We start from the raw sequence: 23,624 nt of genomic DNA on the forward strand, positions 1-23,624 counted from the left end.
CTCCTGCATCTTCTGCATCCACTATATGTACTTACGTGCACAGATGTTGCACAATCGAATGGAATTTAACAGTGGCTTGCACATAGGCTCACACAGTCTTGAAAGGTACAGAAGAAACCCCCAGGTAAATAAAATGTGCCTCAAGAGAAAAGGAACCATATTAATTTAAAACCAAGCACAAGAAGAATGTACCTTTCCCCAGGAGGCAGTGCATTTGGAGAACTGAATCAGTTATCACAAAAATGTGTCATAACATGGGGACAAATAGACACAAAAAAATCAGGATGATCACCTTTGGTCAAAACCCCTGTAGTTTAGGAAAAGAATACAAGGAAATTATAGTAATACTCATGAGTTACCTCTATAGGAGTCACTGATTCTATAGAAATTATTTTGTTCTTTTAATGATTCTTCCACCGTTCATTTTTCACCTCATCTAACACGGTCACTTACGTTTGCAGACCTCTGGAGAAGACATGGGTTTCCCTCTGTCTCGGTAAAAGCCTGGTTTGCACCTCTGGCACCGATGTCCCTCAGTGTTGTGCTTGCAGTTGTCACAGACTCCCCCACTGCGCTTCCCCGAGGCCAACCAAACGCTCAGATCGAAGTGGCAGCTCTCGGCGTGGTCGTGGCAGCGACACTCTGGTGAGGACAAGAGAATGGCCTTCAGGCTTTTATAACTGACACAATAATCATGGCATCATTTTCCAAACCAATCTGGCAGTATTTTAAACCCTGCTAGAATTGGGAATGTGTGGGGATGTAGCTGCACAAAAACCAAATTTCTGGCTTGTAAATTCCACTCTTCAATAGCCCCAGTGCAGAAAAACGACCTGCACACTGAAATTCTCTATCAATGACCAGAAATTTATCCCCAGTTTCTGTAATGGCATCATTATTCCAAATCACAGAAGTTGTGAGGGAGCTTTGCCTGCTGGCATGGTTAGTGCTCATCCTGAGAGCCTGGGTCAGTAAACTCCCTTCCACTTACTTCTGCATTCATTTGGTGCCCCTGTTTTCCCATCTCCTGGCTTCCAAGGCTGGTCATTGTACAGTGGAGCACATTTCTCACAGTGGTCCCCTGCCGTGTTGTGTCTGCACACACACTTCCCATGGACCTGTCAGGGAAAAGAGAGTACAGTCAAATAGCTACAGGACAGGTGGAGTCTCCAGCAGCCTCATGATGAGGTGGGACTTCTGCACAATTCCCACACAGCTGCCTGGCTATCTTAGGAAACCCTCAGAGCCTGGAGCTAAAATGTGTAGCTCTCTCTTCTCACAGTTATTAATGATGTAGAATTTTTTCCTGTATCTTACAAAATGCACATAGCAACAATTTAACTCTCAGTTCACTATTTAACTACTGCATCGATGAACAACCTCTAGACCCTAAATTGGGTAAGCTAACAGGTCTTATTTTGATTTACAAGTTCAGGGCAAGAGCATGCAAAGAGTATCAAATACACTCTGGGCTAGCAGAGCCAAGTTACAGGAGAGCACAGGCTGACAGAGGATGCTGGGCTCTGTCTTATTTGACATTAACACTGATCTGGAAGAGAGTGTAAATATAGGGAAGTGAAATTACCATGAATTACTAAATTATAAATTGTTAGACGAATGAGCAAATAGTCCTGGACATCCTAGCACAGTTAAAAATGTAGCAAAAATACTAAAAATGGAAAAATACCAACCAGTACTCCCACAGAAAAGTAACCTAAAACCACACATTCTATGAGGAAAGCACTGATGTTTTAACTTAGGTACAATAGGTACCAGCCTGCCAACTTACATATGAATAAATATAAATTAGATTAGTAGAAAAGGCCCAGTAAAATTTTGGGCTATGGAAGTAAGAGCACTGTAACTCCACATGGACAGAAAATTGTACCTGCAATGCTGTGTTCAGTTTTGAACATCTTACTACCAGATAAATGAAGAGTTAGAAGATGTTCAACAAAAATGAGCAAAAGCTGGCTGAAGAATGGGGCTTAAGTATATAAACCCATCTAAGCTAGAAAACAATACATAATATTTGATGTGCAAACAAAGTGCAAAAGGTCTTGACTAAGACTGGCTGAATAATTCTCACTATTTGTGTGAAAAATTACGTGAAGAAAGAACTTGCTTCCTTTGTACTTACCTGCCTTCATTGGAACACAATAGTGATTTTAAGTCATGGAAATACTCAAATACATATCAGGTTTGGAAGAAGGTATTCACACCAGAAACCAGAACTTAGAAACTGAGCTAGTCCAGCCTTCAAAGAGAAAGTTACTGTTGAAACTACGTCTGCTCTCAAGTCATTTTACACACCAGGAATAAAGCAGACAGATTCTGTAATATCAAGCCACACCTAAGAAGAGCCTTACAGGATGGTTAATATGTTGTTGCTTGTTTTTATTTGGGTTTCTTTTTAGTAAAGAAATAGTATTCCAATATCTGCTTGCAAAGCCTCAGAGAAAGGATTTCACAGACAAATTTTTTTGAGAAAATATCAAGTATAGGGTGTGAGAGAAAGGGAAGGGTAGTACCATAAGTCATGTTCTACATTTATCACAAGAGCAGCTGCTATTATGCCAGGAGACACTTGTCTAGAGCAGGAAATGCACAGAAATCAGGGATTAGAACCCTGTCCCTCCGTGGCCTGCTGAGGATCCTGAGCTCAGCACAGCTCTGCCCACTGCACATGAACACAAAAACCAAGACTGAAATTTCATTTTGACTGGGGTGTGAATTACCTTTAATCCTTTAATCTCACCATGAGCATGAGTTATGTTTTTCCATGGCCTTTCCTGAAAGTCAGGCTCTCCCTGCAGTCCCCCCTTTTCCCCATCTAACAGAGCAGGTTGCTCGGGATCAGGAGAGAGGCATCCAAAAGAGCGGTAGTGTGGACGTGCTCCCCTGCCCCCAAACTCATGTGCCTGCAGCAATTTGCTCTCTGCTGCCCTGGTTTCTAATCCTCCCCGAGCAGAAATGTGATGTAGCAAGCAGAGGGATCGGCTGCAGCTGATGCCATCGCCCTCCATGGCCAGCTGGCAGGGTCGCTGGCTCCTCACGGCACACTGAGCACAGAGCTCGGGCGGTGCGGCTCTGTCGGAGCCCACGCCAGCACCCCGGGGGACACGGCGCGTTGCACCTGCGTGGGGCCTCCCGGACCCTGCACAAGGAACCCACCCACCTTCAAGGCACTAAATGGGATGAGAAATTCAGAGACAAAGGCGGAAATACTAATACAACAGCATTGTGCTTTTCCCTGTTTGGGTGTGACATTTCAGGCTTTTAAGTTCTCTCCTGTGGTCATAGGGGCTGCTCTTCAGAAGCCAGAGAACAGAGAAAAGGTAAAAATGAACCTGACCCAGAACTATAGATTGGAACATCTCCAGACTCCACCTGAACTTTAAAGCTCATTCTAAAATAGAGCATAACAAAATCCTGGCTCTCTTCGCTTCCTAGGAAATGCTTCTTGAAATGTATTTCTATGCAAAATCTGTAAGTTAGCCCATTTGATTTTTTAGAAATATATACAAAAGCTGTGTATTCACTATATTAACAAAATTATATGAAAAATGCTGAGACTGTGCAGTTGGGAAATGGCAGAATTAAACCATGTAATCTTGTTTTAGCCTTGAATGACATGATCAAATATTCATTATTCCACAGGACCCTGCGCTTACAGTGCACAGCACAGATGGTGTGAACACTTATGAACAATTATTCAGAAAAATAAACAGGAAAATTCAGTGAGAGAGGAAAGGAAAGGTCGAGTTATTCTTTGGAAAGTAGATGTGTTAGTTTGCTCACTGCCCACTGGTTCATTGTGTACTGTAGTTTGTGGCATGTTGTGAGCAGGACAGAGAAGAAGTTTCCTACCTGTGATCCCTGCTATGGAACAGCTACCAAATACATGTGGAAGGATGACTGGCTTAGACAAAAGGGCTGAAAAGCCAAGCAGACAGTCAGTAGGAGAGCCATCAAGCAGGCACAGGGAAACAGGGAAGCTGGCACGGAACTTCTTTTAGAAAGTGTTAGATTTGGGTACTAACCTTTTTTGTATAGGTTTAAGAACAAGGCAAAGAGAATTGATTGGTATTAGTACAGAGGTAAAGGAAAATGAAAGAGAAAGTAGTCTGCCATGGGTTGTCTGGGCATGGGAATCAAGGAATAGTTTTTTCCATGGAGAGTAACCTCATGGAGCATTCATAGGTGAAACAGCTGCAGAAGAGAGTGCAATATGAGGTGACAAGGAATTACAGAAAGGATTTGGACAGGAGAAGAGGGCAGAGATTAACAGCTCACACCAAACATGCAAGGAAAGTGATTAATGGATGTAAGTGGCCATCACAGAAAGACTGGTTAATGCAGGAAAAGCTGTGGAAGAGACCTGTTATGTTTAAGTGTGGGCTGAAATAAGGGTAGGTGATGTGGCTGTAAGGAGACAATTTGTTCTGTTAGAGAGGAAGAGATAGGAGAGGCAGCCAGAGACTAAAATCCAGGAAGGAACAAGAATGAAATACAGGAAACTGTGAGATAAAATAGGAAATGGGATATCTGCTTAGGGACAGGAGAATGTGAGAGTCACATTCAACACCAACACAAGGAGAGCAGGTGTGTCCCTGAGTTGTTATTCACTGCTGAAACAAGTGTGCATTTCCCTCACCAAAGTGTGACCAAAAAACTAGAAAATTGCAATCTCTACCAAATGCAAGATCTCAGGATGGACTGGATCTCACTGGAAGACAAATATCATGCCAAGGAAGAGAAGATAATCAGACAAGTACAGATCCAGGGGAACTATGCTGACACTTTTCTATGCCCTAGAAAGCAGGGTCAGATTTACATGGCAGTAATGATGATTAGTAAGTAGAGGATTGTCAGGAAGCAACAAAGACCAGTTGCTCTTTAAGGCCCAAAGAGCTGCAAGTTGAGGTTTTCAACAACAAAGGCTGTGCCCTTACTGAGGGGGGAATCATCCCAAGCACTGTGGGAAGAGCAGGGAGCTGGCACCGCAGTCCACTGACAGCCCAGAAACAAAAAGGAAGGGGAGTGGGGTAATTCAGGAGCAGCAAGAGACAGTCCAAGAAAGACACAACATGGATACAAAGGCCATTCAGAGGGCAGGATGAGAGACAAGCTACAGCACGTGCCAGGGGAGAGTGCAAAGGGGCTACTGTGAGAGAAGGCACAAACCTAGAGCAGAGCCCCAGTGTCCCCCCAGGAAGCAGGGCCAGAGGCAGGGATGCAAACAGACACACCTAAAGCACAGCTCAAACACACAGTGAGAGAACCCAGGGCTGAGCTTAAATAGAATCCCCAAGCCAATGGACAGAGAGCACTGGTAAGAGTCCCAGGTGGGGCTGGTCAGGGCTGTTAAAGTTCTATTAGTGCCCTCAGGACACTAATAATAACACTTTGGTTGCCACTGGATTAATGTCATTGGAATCTTTAGGATATCTGACTACAAGGAGGCACCAGAGGTAAAAAATACTTCAGCTTTCTGCATTTGGAGCTGGCAGTCCAGGTGGAGGAAGCTTGAAATCAAGGTGTGAGCAACAGAGGCAAGATCCATGCCGCCAGTTAGGAAACCAGCCAGTTTTTAGCTAAAGCCTGAGTAGTTTATGACGCTGATTTACATGAATGCATATAAATGTATTGGTACAGCAGCTGAAAAATTGAGATCCAGGGGATTTTTGTCTCACTATATTTCACTTTATCCTTTGTTCCATAGGTAACACTGCATCGCTTGACGTATCCTGATCCTTAGATACAAAAGTGTTTAGGCCTGTATGGACTTCTACACTGTGCTTATTTCTGTAATATTTGAGTACTTTGGATACATTATGAAATTTATTTTTATGATACCTCCCTTCAACTGCTTTTCCTTATTACTCTGATAACTGTATTGTCTCTGAGGCTCTTTCCCATTCATTGTATTGAGAGTTCAGTTGCTCTGACAAATTTTTTTGAAACTGGATGGTGTCTTCCAAAGTTATTGTGGGGAATGGATCTGAGAAAAAAGATGCAGGCAGGCAGATTGTATGATTGTGTAAACCTTCCTATTTCATAATACGAGTCTGAAGTCCCGTGTGCATCACCTGGGACAGTTTGTGTTCTTGCAGTCTTGCTCTCCAAGTGCATTCAGTTGGGGTTGCTCCTGTCACTAATGCAGGCTGTCAGCTTTGAAAAATGAAAACTGTTGCTTTAAATGCTGATATTCTAGCTTCATCATGCTTCAAGGTTTCTAATCAATTTTGCAAAGGGTAGAGGTTTATAAACTGACATACCTGAATTTAGAGGATATTATTAGTCCAGGAAAGGAACACAAATATTTTGCTGTACCCAATCACCATCATACTGGCTTTAATGGCCATGTGAAAGCAAGTTCTACTTTTTTATTTTGGTATAGCAGCTGTGTTCTTGGACTGTGGCTTCATGATGTAAACTTTTGTGGGGTAATCTCAATTTGAGACATTTCCTCACTACTTCTTTCTATGCTATCACCTACATCATGCCCTGAGTCGTGTATAAATTGGGCTGTAAAACCAAACCATGTTTGGAAAAAAGCTAAACCAAGGGGTTTTTTCCCTTGGCACTAGTATTTTTAATCTGGATTAATTCCCTCATCTGTCTCAAAGTACAGTCATGCTGTTACAAGTCTGGTGTTGTTGCCAAAGGCTTTGATTTATACATCAACCCCCTGAGCAGCTTTGAATCAGGACATAGAGGAGGTTACAGCTTTGTGGATTTTAATGTCAGGATGATCAGTTCCAATCATTTAGCTTGACCTGCTATACTAAGCCATGAATTTCATCCAGTAGTTCTTCCACAGAGCTCTGTAACTTCGGGTGGATTTATAGCACATAGTGTAGAACTATATCCTGTTTTCATGCAACATTCCAAGAAATTACATGGTACTTAGTCACCTTTGACTGCACAAAGCTGCTTCACCTGAATTCTGATCCACAGTTGAGAAAGTGAGTGAAAGTTTTCCACCTCTTTGTCCTGCAGTTTTTAAATTTTTCTAAACTCTGTTCAGCTTTGTATAAATACCTGAAGCCTCTCACTTTCTCTCTGCCCATTTAGTTTCTTTACCTATTGTCCTTTCAGTAAACGCTGTGGTTGTTGCTCCTCCTCCTGGGCTACTCTCAGTCTGTTTGGGGGCTTTTTTCCTAATGTATGAAGGTTAAATTTGGAAGCCTTCCAGGTCAGAGCAACTGCTGCTGATTTGGAAAAAATGTTGGCCTTTGGACTCTCTATTCACACTGCAATGTCATCAGAGAAATTTGGGATACAGCAGTTTTCAATGACATCAGAGGCTATCCTTTACCTGCTTGTAGTAAAGTGACTCTTCCTGGGTCATTTTGCTTGGGTAAATGAAAGAGTGTCTGCTATTCTGCTTTGTTTCTCTTACAGTTCAAATGGGCTCTGTGGTCTCTCCAATGAAAAGACATATCCATGCAGATTTATAAGAAATCCTTCAATATCAAGTCGTAAGGAGAGCACATACAACTTACAAGAGGCCAAACTAGAAATTTCCTTCAACTTTTTCAAAGTCGCAGAGAGAATCAGTGATTTGGGAGGAAGTCCCAGATTATAGTGCCTGCTGTGGGCAGATGGACAGCTCAAATTCCTGCTTTAATCAGGAATGAGAAAAGCCATTATTTTCCTCTCTCACTTGCTGTTTTGTGGGAAAAGGTCTAACACGTGTATATGTCTGAAAACTAGTACACATATGGGTGTTTTCTGAGGGAACTGAGTTTCTGGCTCATACTTGGTGATTTTGGCAAATTACATCTGCAGGAACTTGAAGGATAAGTAGAGCTGTAGACACTTGTGGCAGAGCCAACTGAGCCCATACAGGTTTTGATCTCCATAGCAGTGAATGAGTGAATGAGCTGCTGTTGGTTCCAAATTCACTGAATTGGTAATGGTGGAGAAGAATCAGTGATAGTGTTTAGCTGAGTATTCAGACTGACATCCCTAAGAACTTTTTCAACAGTAACAAGAGATAAACAGGATAAATAGACAGGAAGGGGTACAAAATTCATGTTTTCATGTTTCATGTGAGGGGATATCACTCAGCCTGTGACAGTTTCAAGACACAGCTCCACCCTCTGCCTGAATTCACCTCCCTCAGGCTTTACACACACCTGGCTGTCCCTCAGTCCATATTTCATTCTGCTTTCTTATTGTTTTCTTTCTGAATTCTACCTTGATTATTACTGATTTTGGGGGCAAGCTTATTTTTGCCTGAGGTGCCAGTAACTCCATTATCAATCTGTAACAAATTGCACATGATAAACAGCTGTCAGGCTGAAATGCAGCATCTGAATTGCAGCAGGTCACCAGCTCTTGGTGAGTGTCTTAAGAATGGAGGAAGCAGAAAGGGAAAGAGACTCAGTATTTTAAGAAGTGAATGCCTGAATCACAGCATAATGAGTAAATACCACTGTTCAAACCTCCTGAAAGTGAATGGCATGTCTTGCATCTCTGAGTTCTGGGCACAGCTGGAATCAGATAATGTGAAAACTTAGCTGGGGCTTACGAATAGAACTGCACAAGATACCTGAAGAGGAGGTAGATAATATTTTCAAGGGTTACCATAGCCTGGTCACCTAGAAAATTGATGTGAAAAAGCAGGTTTTACCTTATGTAACCTTCATTATGCCAAACAAGGAATCCTACTTAGAACCAGATCCTGCTCCCTTTGAAGTAAGTGGAAAACTTTCCATTTGCTTCATTGTGGAGGATCAGGCCCACAGGGAGTCTAGTTTGTCTCTGTAAACAGGATAAAGAAGCAAAAGAAACATCCGAGGCCACTTGTAAGAATTTCCTGGCAGTGTAGGTACCAATAATTAACAAGTAAAAATAAAAACCCTAATGCTTTATACAAAAACATTTTAATCCACATTTGCTTTCCTCTTTCCATACTTACTTCTCACGGGCTAGAAAGAGCATTGTGAAATATTTGGCAAACAAGAAGGACTTTGGTCTAGATTCTATGTTCTGTCCATATGCACTTTCTGCTTTGTAAACTTTGTTCTGGAAGCGCCTCTGGACTCAGCTAAAATGGGTCATCAAAGCAGATCCTAAACCTGACAGCTCTGTGGAGACACACATAACTTTGTACATCCTGCAGTGTCAATACCTTGGACAGGATTATGTTCTGTTGCATCCAACCATAGAACAAGACTAGATGTGTTCAGCCGGCCGGGTCCTGGCAGTTATAACAGCATATTGATGCCCCCCATTTAAAAACAAAAAGCTTCTCTAGTTTCTCTGGCAAAATACTATCTCAATAATTTCCTTTATTGTCCGAGGAAGTATTTGTAAGAGTTTGAAAAATGCAGGCTGTTATATTCAGAAAAGAGAATACTGCCCTTAGCTACCTTAAGAAGCTATTGAAGTTGGGTGAGGAATGACATCTCTGTGTCTCCTTTCTTTTTGGTCTGAGGAAGCCAAGAAAACATCACTGTCAATAGCAACAAACCCCACATTCAAGATATGTTTGTCCTGAAATTTCTTGCCTATTTACAGCTCCCATCCTCATTTCTCAAAGTTTTCCTCCTATCCAACATGATATTCTCAGTAGTTCCTACAGGAAATGCCATCTAGATAAGTTGTGTTGAAGTGGGTGCATGGCTTGTTTAAAAAAAAAAAAGGCCCACAGAAAGAGTAATTATTACTGGTTTGCTGCCAAAATAAGAGGTCAGATAATTTTTTCACTGGATCCCATGAGCCTATTTTGAATCTCGCTGTATTTTCACAAACTTATGACTAGAAATATGCATGAAACAATGTAGGATTTCAAGCTATGAGGAATGATGCACCATTTGGACGTTTGGTTTACAATCTGCAGTTTTCTTGTATCCATTTGTTGCTATGACACTGTGGCATCTGTGACATTTTTTCTCCCAGAGCTGCAATTCTTATTGGCAGCCTCAGTGGAGAAGCCAGAAGCTGAGTAGGTTGCCATGACTGAAGTGACAGATAAACTCATCATTGATACCCATAGATCATCCAGTCCCTCCAAAATAGTGCTGAAAAGTATTGGTTCAAAAGCATCAAGAAATTTGCTTTAATTTTCTCCATTATTTAGCCTCCATGCAGTATCAATTTAGCAGTCTTAGTAGTATTAAAATGGAAGAGATTTCTCTCAGAGCAAGAAGAGCAGACTTACAACTTAATAAGACCCAAGTGCAGAATGATCTCAGATTTTGGGCCTATCCCATGTCAAACAATTACAGTTGTTTTCTACATGAAATTGGTTTTGTTTTTGTTAACTACAGAAGATAAACACATCATAGGAGGACTATGATCAATTAAGAGGCTGAAACTCATATTACTTAAGACTTTCCGTGGAGGTCTTTATTTTTTGCAGCATTTTATTTAATTACCTAACAGCAGCCCAGGAAACATAAAGCTGCTCTGCCTTCAATCTGTGACATCATCCACACCACTCACAATTAAAACTCTGTGTCTTGGGACTTGTTCTGCCTATGTGTAGCTTTAGATGTGGCCTGTGGATTGAATCAGATTATTTCTGGATGTGCTTTGTTTGTAACATCTTTTCCACACCCTGTTTTGTGTGGGTCACCATTACCATGTGACTGAAAGCAGAGCACCTTTCCTCTGCCAAGAAATTGCAAAATGGCAAAGATTTTTTTGCAGTGTAGTTTGGCTGATAGGAACTGTATCATTGGTATTCAACAGCAAAGGCTTTTTCCTCCTGCTTGTAGGCAAGGAGATTACTGTACTGCAAGCCAAGAAGTTACACACATAAACTCCCTCATGCTGGCTGTGTAAACCAAACCCTGAGATCTGGACCTATGTGAACTCTCCCATCACCACTGCAAGAGCATCATTGGTAAGTATTAGATAAAATATAAAAGGATCCAGGGAACTGGATCTTCCAGGAGTGGGTTTTCTTTTGTATTTGAGAAAGACTTAGGTTGTAATGTCTAAAGCACAGAAAAGATGAGCACAGTAACATGATCATCTTTACTCCAGGCTTGTGTGACCTGGGAGTAGAATTTTAAGTTTTTACCACCTAGGGTTTCACACTTCTCTGGTTAGTACAAAAAATAGAACCTAAGGAAGGATATGGTAAAAACCTTTCAATCATATCTGCAGAAGGAGGATCAACTGCTCACTTTGGTCATTGGGGAGGAGGGGACAAGAAGGAATCACCTTAATTTGCAGCAGAGATTATTTAGGTGGGCACTAAAGAAGAGCTTGAATGTACTTTGTCAGGAAAATCTCATTCCACAAGTGTTCACTAGTGAATGGTTTAGGTGTGCTTGATCATACATTTATGTGAGGACACAAACCAGCCCACTTGTGGTCTTTTCCGGGCCTCTTCTAGCATTCTAGAGGCAGTTAAAACTACAGAAGGCTTTTCTTATTTTTTGCACAGCTGTGTTTGAATCCTTGCTTAGACAAAGACTTGATAATATCTGTGTGAATCATGTGCTGCATCCACCCTCTCTCTCCTGGGACATGAGTCACTCATGAAGTGAATTTCATCAAAACTATTTCACCTTCTGCCCCGTGAAGTCATTGATGGCACAAAAAGATTCTATTCCCTTGTGACCAGTGGGAAAAATATCCAGTCATAGTTTACAGTGGTTATGCTAGTAACATACACAATATTGTGTTTTCCTTTTCTGATGGGCAGAATGTTTATTTTTCTACCAGCTGCATTCACTTAGTGTGTTATTCATCTATTTGATTTCACTATGTGTATATTTAACAGTTTGCAGTAAGGATGATGCACTCTTTAAACAGCTTTTCTCCACACAGTTATGATTTAAGTGAGTCTATATTGTTTGAATCTGATAGTATCACATAGTGTAGCTGAATCTTGGATTTATACCACAGATGGTACAGATTCAGAAATTATTTGAAAGTCATACAGTCCTAATTATCTTACAATATCTACCTCTGGACCTAGAAAAGTTGAAAGGAAGACAATGAATGCACATTCCAAAATAACATAAGCCAAAATGTCAAGTGTACCATATATCTAAAGGGACAGAAATTAGCTTAGGATGTTTTTCTTGAGTCTTTTATGTCAGAGTGTACCAGGGACTAGAATTCTAAGGGTTATTTGGGTTTTCAAAACCCAATACAGAGACAGAGACTTCTGGATCCAGGGGAGATATTTATTGACTAGTTTAAAGTGGCTTGAATTCCGTCTCTGATGTATGTGTCTAGATATTTGATTAGATTAAACCTCCCCATAACTGTTATTACACTTCTCTACACAATGCTTGCAGCTAAATCAAAAAGGAGTCATCAGTCATTCCTTCTGAATTTCAATGTCTGAGTTTGCATTCACACTCAACTCCTCTTGTGCACATCCTGAGTCAAATGCAGATAAAAGTCTGAACAGGGTAGGGATACTCCAAGTATTACAGAACAATTTTACTACAAGGTTTGGCTTTTTTTTTAAAAAAAATTTTAACTCATTTAAAGACGCATGGATAAGAGAGTGGGGGAGTGGAAATTATTTTCACATCCTGAACACTGTTGTCTCTGTTATGAAAGTAACAAGAACACAGAAGGTTGAAAGCCTAAAAGTGACGGCTGAAACCCTAAGTATGACAGAATTGCTCATGTCTCACAAACTCAGAAAATCTGAGATCTGAGATCTGAGGCTGAAATTATGCTCAGGGCAGACTTTGCATCAAAGATATTAGTTCAGTTCTGTGCAGGCATAGGAGATTTCATTCACTATATTTGGGGTTGAATCTCTGTTCCAATGACAAAGGCCACTTTCAATTTATAGCTATCTTGAGGTCCAGAGTTTTTAGCAATGCAGTTATTATGCATGAAACTGCAGAAAGGAGTATAGAAAATATTTTCCCAGAGTGGTGTAGGTTTCACTAATGTGGATTGACTGTGCTGCCCTTTTTTTGGATAGGCTTAGGGAGGCTGAGACAGCATCATACACAAAATAAACATTTAGGCTGAGGCAACAGAAGCAAGTAGCAAGTCTAGGAAGCTGGTAAATGTCTGGAACTCACCATGTTCTCCATGACTCCCGTCCTGTTGGCAAGCTCACATTCCTCTGCATGCCCATTGCAAAAGCAGCTTCCCCGGAGGATCAGGTCATAAATAGCATAGTGGGCGAGTCTCTGGGGTTTCTCTACCACTCCTGAGCCATGGCATGGACATTCCTGTCTTTTTAACAGAAGCAGGCGGAGGTTGGTGAGCTTCAGGAGATCCTGAGCCTCAGGACTGTAAGGGTCTTCAATCTTGTTAGCCGGACTTAAGGCACGATAAATCACCTGAAAGAGACAAGGTTGACATCCCAGAACACATACAGGACTCTGCATACACAGCAAATATCCCAAGATGATCTTCAGGAAAAAGCAGTAGTTCCTATTTAGAAGACTCTGCATAAGCAGTTGTGGGGCTGTGGCTGATCCCAGAGCATCACAGCTGAGTTACCACCAGCTGGCCAAGCCTCAGCAAGTGACTGTGTCCCTGCTTTCATGCCATCTCAGGTGTGAGATGGGAGAAGCCTTCATTTAAACATCACTCCCTGGCGTTACTGAGCCCTGTCACTTCTTGCAGTTCAGCCAATATGTCAAGGGACAAGATAAGTCCACTTCATTGTGTTTCTGAGCCAAGTGACAACAGTGTCACTCAGAGAAATCCAAGGTTTATTGGCATAACTGCAGTGTTAATGGATCCCAATTTCTGAAACCATTTTAGCAGCATGGCTTTAGCATGAGTTCTAGAGTCAGGTAAACTAAGGCACTAATCTGTGAAAGAAGTGGAAACTGTGATCAGACTTTTTACTTGGTCACTTGAACTATGCTGGAAACACAGCTCAGCTTAGGGCAAGTGAGCACTGAGAGAACCCTGTGTGCAAACAAAGCCAGGTGGTTTGCTCCTTAGAAGCAGCTACAGAGCAGTGAGTTCACAGCACCCAAGGTGCTTGGTGCCTGCTGGCTGTCTGTAGGTTGTTACACTTTTGTCACAGCATTTTTGCTGTTTGATAGTTCTCCAGAGCAGCAACAGTTGGGTTTTGAGCATCACAGTTCTAATTTGGTGTTTAACAGTGACTGTTGTATTTTAGCTCATCACCACTCTATCCTTCTCTGTCTTCTCTGTCTCTCAGGGTGTGCTTGTTTCTGTTGCTTTTGGGAAAGGTTGATAGTGGAGGGCTGCACCACAGTCCTTGCCAGCAAAACAGAGAACTGTTAGCACTGTTTCCAGGCTTAGATGTGCTAACTCCAATTTGACAGTTGTTTTCTCCTCTGCTTGAGCTTTTCCATCATGGCAGCGGGACTTGCCCTTGGGATTCTTTAGCCCTGCTTTATAAGTGGTCACAGTATCTGTCTGACTCACTCTCTTAATATTAGCCATGTGAAATCTTTGTTTCCATAGGGATTCCCTCTTTCTTTCTCTCTCTGTTTTTCTTTTTCTTTCTTCCTGGTTAACTCATCTGTTTAAATACTTGTAGCATTTTGTACTTTTGCTCCTTTTTGCTTGCAGAAGCCACAAAAGAGCTTGTGGTATATGCCTAGGAGATAGCTCTGTTGTATGTTGATGGCACATGGGAAGAGAAATCCCCTTAATTAACAGGATCAGCTGGCAGGCTTCACAGAGAACTCAGGTACCTCTCCCACCTGTCCACAGTGTTTTCTATTTGGTAAGCTCTATTCTTTTTTTTCTTTTAATTCTCTTCTCTTATATGGTCAGCTACTTACAAAGCTGCAAGCAGCCCTGCTTGGTGGGATCAGAGATGCCCACAGTTCCTTGTTTGATAGAGCTGTGGGCAGATTGCCCAGGCTATGCAATGCAGGTGCCTGCATTCCCCTGACCAATGAAGCCATGACAAAATAGCCCAAGCATTTCCACCCCTATGTCTACATTCCCCTGGTCAATGGAACCATAAGCAAATGGCTCATTCTGTTTTGCCCAGGTGACCAGCATTCCCCTTACTGATGGATTTACAGGACAAAGACCAAATCCCCATATCTGTCCAGTTCCCCTAATCCAGGATGATCTGAGATTTTAGTGGAAACCATTTCATGAACCCTCTCTCTTTCCCAGTCCTCCGTGGACCACACAGAGGTGGAGTGCCTTCTCAGAGTCCTGAGTGCCTGATTGTGTACTGACACACACATCTCCTTCCCACGTGGTCAGTTAAACTAAGACCAAGGCAGAGAACTGGGTGGAACAGTTCTGCAGAGCCTGCTGAGCTCAGAGATCTCAAAGAATGGTTAAAAGTCCCTGTGAAACTGTTTAAATTGGCATAAACCAGAGGAATCGAGGGTAAAGCAGTCTATTTAGTCACTGGCTTTTACAAGCTCTATTCTCACACTTAGCATTCTTGTCTATGGTTTCTCTAATATACATGCTTAGTAAAAATGGTATCTCCTTTCAGATGGATCTCCAGAGGATAGCCACCAGATAAGTGGCTTGAGAACATAAATGCTAGAGGTACTTTGCTACAGAAAATATAGACATCAGAAAGGTAATTGACAAAGCACTGGTTTCTGCAGGATCTGCTCTGGTCCTGCCAGTGACCTCCTTATACAAGGCTGGGCAAGAGGCCTCGCATCTCTGTGCCAGAGATCCCAGCTGTGAACAGCTATGGGACTCCTCAAAGGAGACAGAGAGGAGGGGTGAATGAGGTGAAGAACAAGAGTTTTCACTGGGTCTCTCTGAAAAAAATCAGCAGATAATGGCCGAAAGGTTTATTTTACTTTCTGGCACTATACATCTTCTTGATAGCAACAGTCTTGCACTGTATTATAGTAACTGTAAAGAAAATACTGTGCACTACTAGAAACCTATTTTGTACATGGCATGACAAGTTTAAACAGATGGATTCATATTTTGGGGTCTCCAGTCAATTATCCGTCCTCCCCATGTCTTAATTGGCATTCTGAGAGCACTGAGTTCTTTAGGCAAAGAGCAGCTGTCAGGGGCTCTTCTCTCAGCAAAGGGCCACTTGCTTTCACCAAGCTGTTTTGTTTCTTATTTCTTTGCTTGACAGCTTAGAAAAAGGTTTGGTTTCCTGTGGCTTTATTGTTTTGCAAATATTTTCATTTCTGGCCTTGCCTCTCTTGAGAGGAGTTGCTTTGGCATTTTCCATACCCCATTAGAACACTGAACATCATTTGTGAGTAGAGACATTAATAGCTTGGAAGTCCCATAGGGATTGTGGCATCCTTTTAAGACAAAAACAGTATTCCATTCCAGCTGAGGTACAAGAGTTTGCTTGTATGATTAATTCATTAGACATTTCTGTCTGGAATAAGCTCACCGGTGAGACTAGATTTGCTTGTCCTTATTTCTCCCAAGGCAAGTCTTGTTAAGTGTTAAAGATCTGATTTGGGTGACATAACACTAGCGAGGTCTTCTGGGAGCTGCACTTAAATGTTCTTCTAGGATGCAACCTCCAGTAAGGAATTAACCTTCCTCAGCTTTGTAAAAATCAAAGACATTTTGATCAGCAGATATGTTGTGCCAATAGAAGTAGGTTTAGGTGAGCTACATTTTGCACAGAGGTAGCAGTTTTATTTCATACTTATATCAATTTAGCAGTTTTATTTCACATATGCATAAAACTGGAAAATGGAATTTCTCTCTCTCGTCCCTTCTGGATGTCCCATTCTCCTTGAAATTTTGGTGGTTAAAATTATTGGGCACAGGAAATCATATAAGGTAATCACCATCTCTTGCCTCATTTTTAATACTTGATTGAATGTTTCTTCTGACATTAGAGTGCCAGTCATAAAGTGGTTCCTTAACATATAGCTTGCCCTACTGTCAAGAACAAGATGTTAGTATCCATAATTTCTCCTCATTAGTCTACTGTATGTATTGATTCAAGTAATTCTAGATTGGGATAAAATTTTTTAAAGGAATTGGTATCTCGCCTTACATGCCAGGAATTACTTTTGCATAAATGCATAACTTAACTATAAATAAATAAATAAATAAATAACCCAACAAAACCAACTCCCTAAACTTTTTTTCTGTGTAATAAATGCATGATTATGTTTTAAATAAATGTGTTCGGGTTTATAGTTCCCTAAGGAAAAATAGATCCTAAATTAAGAGACAGGTATGTACGGGTCGATAATTTTGCATGATTTAAGAAAGAATTTTATTTCTTTAAAAAAGGAAAAGGTGTCACTTCAATAAAAATACAGAGTTGGGAATGCAATTATTTGGTCATAGCCCCAGCACAATTGCTCAGCAAGTACTAGGGTCTAATGCTGTTCTGGACTGATTTCAGTAGAAACTCAGTTTTATGTATTGTTTTCTTTCCGTAAAAATGGGATATGGGTATTCAAGTACTTTGTGCAATGGGAGGAATATTAATAAACTTGTATCTGGAAAATTTCAATGAGAATTCCTGGAGATGGATGTTCATAGATGTAAGTTTAGTAATTACAGGCAAAAGATAAGAGTCTGGCCATCTCAGCCATTGATGCATGAATATACTAAAGATTAGATTATAAATGGATCTAAGTATTAGTTAACTCCTAGAGTCATGAGCTGTAGGAAGAGACCTTTCCACTTTTTCCACCTTTTCCACCTTTTCACTGTGTTATTTGTTCCTTTTATTTCAGTTCACAAGGTTTGTAATTCGAAAGCCTATGAAGCAAATTCTGTCTATACAGATAGACATTTGACTTCTGCCTTTTGCAGAAAGGCAGAAATAATATTATTTTTTCATTTCCCAGAGATACTGTGTGAATTTTCAGTTTTCCATTACATTCATGTAAAAGACATAAAGAGAGTATAATGAAAAAGAAATGTTTTCTTTTAATTAAGATGCAAGCTTTGAAAAGTTTCCCATGTTTTTCATTGTAAAGCTATTTCTCATCTGATGAAATCTCTATCTGGTAGCAAGCTCTGTTCTTTTTTTGCTGTATCAGACTGCCCTGAAATCTCCCAGTTGTTTCGCTAAACATCAGTATGCAGCTGTCATAAAAGTAGCATAGGCGCAGCTGCAGAAGAAAATCTGATGGTGATTGAGTCTGCTTAGGGACACCCTAGAAATCTTTCCATTGAACTGGGTGGAAGTTGAGGGTGTTCAGCACCTCTGTAATTTAACCCTTTGTGGAAATACATCCTGGGTCACGAGTTTCTCTTATAATCAGGAGCTGGCACTGGAGCCGAATGCTGAGTAGGACATTCATGCTTATCTGCATATCTGCCATCGAGCGCATATTTGTCATTCTCATTCTCAAAAGTCAATCAGCTGCACCTCAAAAAAATGGTCACTACCCTGTCCTCTCCTGACCTTCCTAAGAGCAAGGAAGTCTGGAAAATGCTGTAAGTGTGCAAAGCTAAAAAAGGCAGCCACTGTTAGATGACTGGTTTTGCTATACACAAGCTGACACAGCCTCACATTGTTTTATCACCAATCAAGAGATCATCTTCATTTCAGAGACAGTGTCTCAGATTTTTGATTTCTTGCCATAGGTTTTGCTTCTCCATTCCTGATGCATCTAATTCTGTTTTCTTAACCTGATCTTCCAGCCAGTATTAGCCAGAAAAGATGTGGACACAACAAATATTCCCCCTTGCAAACTCATAGCCTAAGGTCAAGGAATATGAATCATAAATGGAGGGCAGTGCCAATGCGTGGCCTCCTACAAAAGAAGATCCTCATGCAGAGCAAGAATTTGATATTACAAATCATCCTTAAGCTGTGTTCATCATGTTGCACACAATCAGGTTAATGAGGTCAGAAATATCTGTGTGCTTATACTGGGTCCATCAGAAGGAAGCTGCAATAAAAACTCTCATCACTCCTAAATGCTCTTCATTAAGAGATTTTCGTGTGAGTTGACTTTGTTCTTAAAGGAACAGTAAACAATTGTCTCAGAATTTTTCCTACCCAGTGGCATACATCCTCTGATTTATTTGATGGAATTCCATCTTGTGGTACAGCAGCCTTAACTAAGAAGTAGTCTTTTTTCTGATTTACTGTTTGGAGCACAAAGTCTAACTATTCTTCCAGCCATTAGAAAGTCTATTCTGACAACTCATGGAATGGTGCTTTTTAGTCAAGATCCACTGCTTTTCGGTCCTTCTGGAGAACAAAGCTTAGAAACCAGTATAGAATATGGTAGCTTGTCAAAGAAGCAATTGTGCTTTTGATTTTTTGGATTTCTTTGATCTGGATGAACGCAGCTACCACCAAGACAGTGGCATCTTGAATTCATTCTGTATTCTCCAAATCAGAAAGGATTGATGTGCCTTCAGTTTGCATTTGCTTTGAGGTTATTCCAGTAATCCAGCTGGTGTGGCATTTTAATATTAATATTTAGGCATTTTTGCCAATATGATTATGGCATAATTGAAGTTAGGCAAATCTGAAGAGCTATGCAGACTTTTTCTCTTCCTCAAACAAATTGTATTCTGTAGGTTCAGGTTATCTGCAGATGTATATCCATGCAGAAAGGCAGGGGTTGTAGGGACAAGCAGTATCCTCTATGAGACAGGTGAAGTAGTTGGAACATAAAATCTAAATTATTTGACAGAAAACCCTTCAGCTTTCAGTCTGTATACAGGGGATGGGCAAAACTCCATCCATTCTACATAACAGCACCTTATGTGGGGGTGTGAGAACATTTCCAGGCTCCCACAAAGTGCAGTGTCCTTTTTCATTGCGAGGGATGGTACTTGCTGTGAAATGGCAAAGGGCAGCACAAGGAATTCTGAGATGCAACAGCCTGACTGGGAACTGGATTGAGAACAGGGAGACTCATTTCACCGTTTGCTGGATTGTGAGGGAAAGCTAAAACAACCTGTCACCCTCATTGTCAACCCACATCAACCAAGTTGTGTTCTCTCGGGAGAACATCCGTTTCTTATAAGTGGAGCCACTTATATCTCTAAGTCTTGGCTGAAATCTTACACATGAACAGGTTTAGCTAAATGTAAAATCTCACCGTGACAGTGATGTGTGGACAACTGTAGAGCAAACATTTAAGTGTTCTTTTGCCTGGAGTTTGGAAATTACAATAACAAATTACTAAGTTTCATAGCATTTTAGGCAACCATTTTTTTTTCACACTTGAGACTTGGAAAAAAAAAGCAATGGCTGCAACTCCACTAAGGTTTTTATCAAACAAGGTGAGAAGAAAAAATAATTTGATATCCGCTGCCTTGTGTGTTCAGAAAATGCAGAAAATGCAGAAACAATGGTAAAAAACCCCACTGCTCTCTCTCTGGCTGGTTTATAATGTTCCAAACGTTTCTGAAATGGTTCATTGCAAACCAAGTCAGAGTAGGACACCTGATGCCCTCCTCAAGTTCACTTGCCAGGGATGGGATTGCTGGACTTGTCTCAGTCAGTTCAAATTCCCTTCAGAGACAAATCCTTGAGCCCCTTAATTCTTCCTCCAGGGAAGCAGGGCCTGGCAGTGCTATCAGCTTGTTTACACTGCTGGTGTTAACTGCTTCCTCTCAACTTGCTTCTGCATTCTATCTGCTCTGCAGTTTGGGTTAAATGAAACGCTGAACAGACAGCCCTAGTCATAACAATCAGGCACTTACCTACACTAGTGACTAATCCCTCCTGGAATCCTTTCCAGATGGAAGTTGGAATAACCCAGCTGGAAGCTGGAATAACCTGAGCATCATGCAACTTTCAGAGGCCAGTCCTGACGACTGTTGGATAATTCACTGAAGTGCAAGACCCTGTCTTTGAATCTCAGCTATTGGGAATTCAACCTTGTGATGGGCTGAGCAGGTTTCTTTCCAATGACCCCACTGCCATACGAGATCAGAACTCTAAGAAGTCACTGAAGCCTCAGTGACCTCTTGAATTATTGATGTTGCCACTTAATGAGGGATGTGGGGGTGTGTGTGTGCACAGGGGATACTTCTTTGTTTATCAAAAGGTTTGGCATGAATACAGTAAAAGAGAAGCTTGAGAAAAGGCAGCAAAAAGTGTAGGTCCTTGGAACAGGATCACATACATCCCACCCAGAGCCTTGTCCCAGGCCTGGGTTGGTGCTTGGGTGCAAGTGATCCCCCTGTGCCACAGCTGTTGCTCAGGAAGTCCATGTGGATGGAGAAAGGCAGCAGAGGCTTCAGTATCAGTGCAGAAGACCTTCCATAGGGTTGACTGTGGCTTCTCTCTGAACAACCTGGTGGCTTTTGAAGAGACAGAACTGCATCCAGCACAACCTGTCTTGGTCTGGCATTCACCGTGTGGAGTGTGTTTAGAAGAGTGATTAAATGTCTTTTAGCTACAAAGAGGGTCCACTCATCTTTGACAAGAGGCACTGCTGGGGACTTCTGTCCCTAAAGAGGTCACCACAGGATACGAAACAGAGAATGAACAGGTCTTCTGTGCAAGGCACACTTAACATGTTGCCATAGAAACCAGTTACTTAATTCAGGCATACACAATTCTTCCAGCCCCCAGTGAATTCCAGTAATGGGTTTATTATATCACACTTCACTGGTGTCATCTGTCACACAGACACTCACATAAATGAACCAGCCTTTGATTCAGAACTCCTTTCCACTAGCTAGACCCAGTAGGGGAAGGGTCTCCTTGTGGGCCTGGTGGTTACGAGCAGGTCAGTGTTCCACCCCACTTTGCATGCTAATGTCTTCCTTTCATGCAAACATCCTAGTCAATGGAGGAGAACATTTGTTTTCATTTCCTGATATTCCAGTTTATTAAAAACGTGCTCTTGATCTCTCAGATCCTTGAGTGCACGTGCTGTCAGGATGCACGTTCAGACATTTCAGTCCCTTTTCCCCCACATGATGTTTGAACTGCAACTCACATTAATGTCTGATGCAATGTTAATTTCTATTTTTGTTTGGGCCAGAGTTTTGATTTTTATCAGCTGACCTGAAGGCTCATTTTAGGCTCCATGGCTATATAGTACAGTGTTTTTAAGTTAGAAGAGCAGAAGGATGGACAAGTGGGTAAAAAGGTCTCAGTTGATTCATAAGACTCCATGCCAGTATTCCCTGTAGATGCACTTACAGATGATGAACAGACCTTAAAAATGTGGTGTTAGTTTTAGTTTATGAACTAATGATGAGGATCCTAGGATTTCAGATAGATAGATGCTATCTACTAAATTACTCTGGATCTGAACAGGAGTAAGGGATTTAACATATGCTTGAGTAAAGGAAAATGGAAAAGATATTTTAGAGAGTAATCTTCTTGCATTTCTATATGAGGTGTTCCCCAATGCCTTCTCTCTCCCACGTGTCATCTGAGATGGAATGGAGACATGTGACCATGTCAGAGGTGAAAAATAAGGAGCAATCGACCAGAGACAAGGGATATGCCTTAACATTATGTTCTGCTGTGACATTGTCACATCACTCATCCAAATGTCTTTTACTCCATTCTAGTCTCCTAAAATTTTCTCTTCTGACAATTTTTTACCTTGCTCTCAGAAAGAAACTCTTTCTGTGGTCTTGGAGACTGGAATGTGCTGACTGTGATGCATCTCAGTTTACAGATGTGTGTAGGTTACTGCAGCTCTACCACCTTCTCCTTTCACACCTGCATTCTCAGTTCTGGAAGCCAGTTGACCTGCAATCTTGTTTCATGATGTGTCCCAGCACGGGTTTTAAACCTAAGTGTTCTCAGTAAGCCATCTTTTTTTTTTTTTTTTAAATTCCTTTTGTGCCCTGTTAAAAAAGGAATTTGTGTCTGTTCTCAAAATCAAAAGGACCCAAGAATAACCTGTCTCGTGTGGTGAAAATGACTTCAAACCCCTCAGTAAGGATTTATGTCAGAACATTAATTAGCACTTAAGTTGGAACAGTTTTGATCATTTCAGAAGTGCTGTCAGCTTGTGATGTGAGCCCCTCAGCAATCCAAGGCTTAGCCAGAATCAGTAACTGGGTAGGTCAGAGTGGAGGTGAAAAAGCAGCAGAGAACACTGAAGAAAGTACTGGTGGGGATTCAGTCAGCTGCCTTCAGAGTGGCTTGAGTCAGTGCTTGAGGGCATGCCCTGGTGACATTTGTGGCATCTTCAAAATAAGGTGTAGAATTGCAGTTCTGAGGTGTGTGGGCAAAGCTCCCATCAGACCTGTGGTAACAGTAGCAGTGTCACTCAGGCAAATCTGATCAGGTATCACTTTAAATAGCTGCCCTCTGCCTTCCTTTATTTCAATTCACAAAAGAATCTGCTGTGTCATACTGCTGACCTGAAAAGCCTGGTGCTTCTGCACCCTTGCCATAGGGACATTTCATGGATTGATTAAGAGGTCTCTGTGAAGTCTGTCCAGAACTTGACAATCCTTTTGGGTTAATGTGCTGTGAAACAGTATTTGTCTTGTCCTCTGTTAAGTTGCCACAGATTCCTGTGGGCTGCTTTAAAGCTTCAGCATTTCTCCCATGGAGGAGGTGACCTCTGCATGTGTTCAATTCATGTTCATGAAAGTATTTGGGATCTGCAAGGGTAACCTGTAAATATAGGACTGTTCTTACTATTACTACTGTTTTCTGACATCTACTACCACGACATAGATTGATTAAGCACACACATACTCATTTCAGTGTAGCTGCTGCCCAAATTGACAGAATCACTTTGACACTTGTAATCACAAAGGCTTGAATTGGATGAATGTTTTATTATTTGATTTTCTGCCATCCA

At 41.3% G+C, this 23,624-nt stretch overlaps 1 protein-coding gene across 2 annotated transcripts in view; it reads right to left on the reverse strand.

Annotated features, from left to right (window-relative positions):
* The window catches only part of LOC125331647 (netrin-4-like), a 46,478-nt gene that overhangs the window by 13,156 nt on the left and 9,698 nt on the right, over positions 1 to 23,624 (reverse strand). For both annotated transcript variants that reach the window (XM_048315904.1, XM_048315905.1), the window contains 3 exons: positions 13,026 to 13,289; positions 992 to 1,118; positions 454 to 642 (listed from right to left, as the gene is read on the reverse strand). In XM_048315904.1, the coding sequence (XP_048171861.1) occupies positions 454 to 642; positions 992 to 1,118; positions 13,026 to 13,289 (580 nt within the window). The remainder of the gene's footprint in view (positions 1 to 453; positions 643 to 991; positions 1,119 to 13,025; positions 13,290 to 23,624) is intronic.

This window comes from Corvus hawaiiensis, chromosome 11 (genome assembly GCF_020740725.1).
Source record: "Corvus hawaiiensis isolate bCorHaw1 chromosome 11, bCorHaw1.pri.cur, whole genome shotgun sequence".
Taxonomy (NCBI): Eukaryota; Metazoa; Chordata; class Aves; order Passeriformes; family Corvidae; genus Corvus; species Corvus hawaiiensis.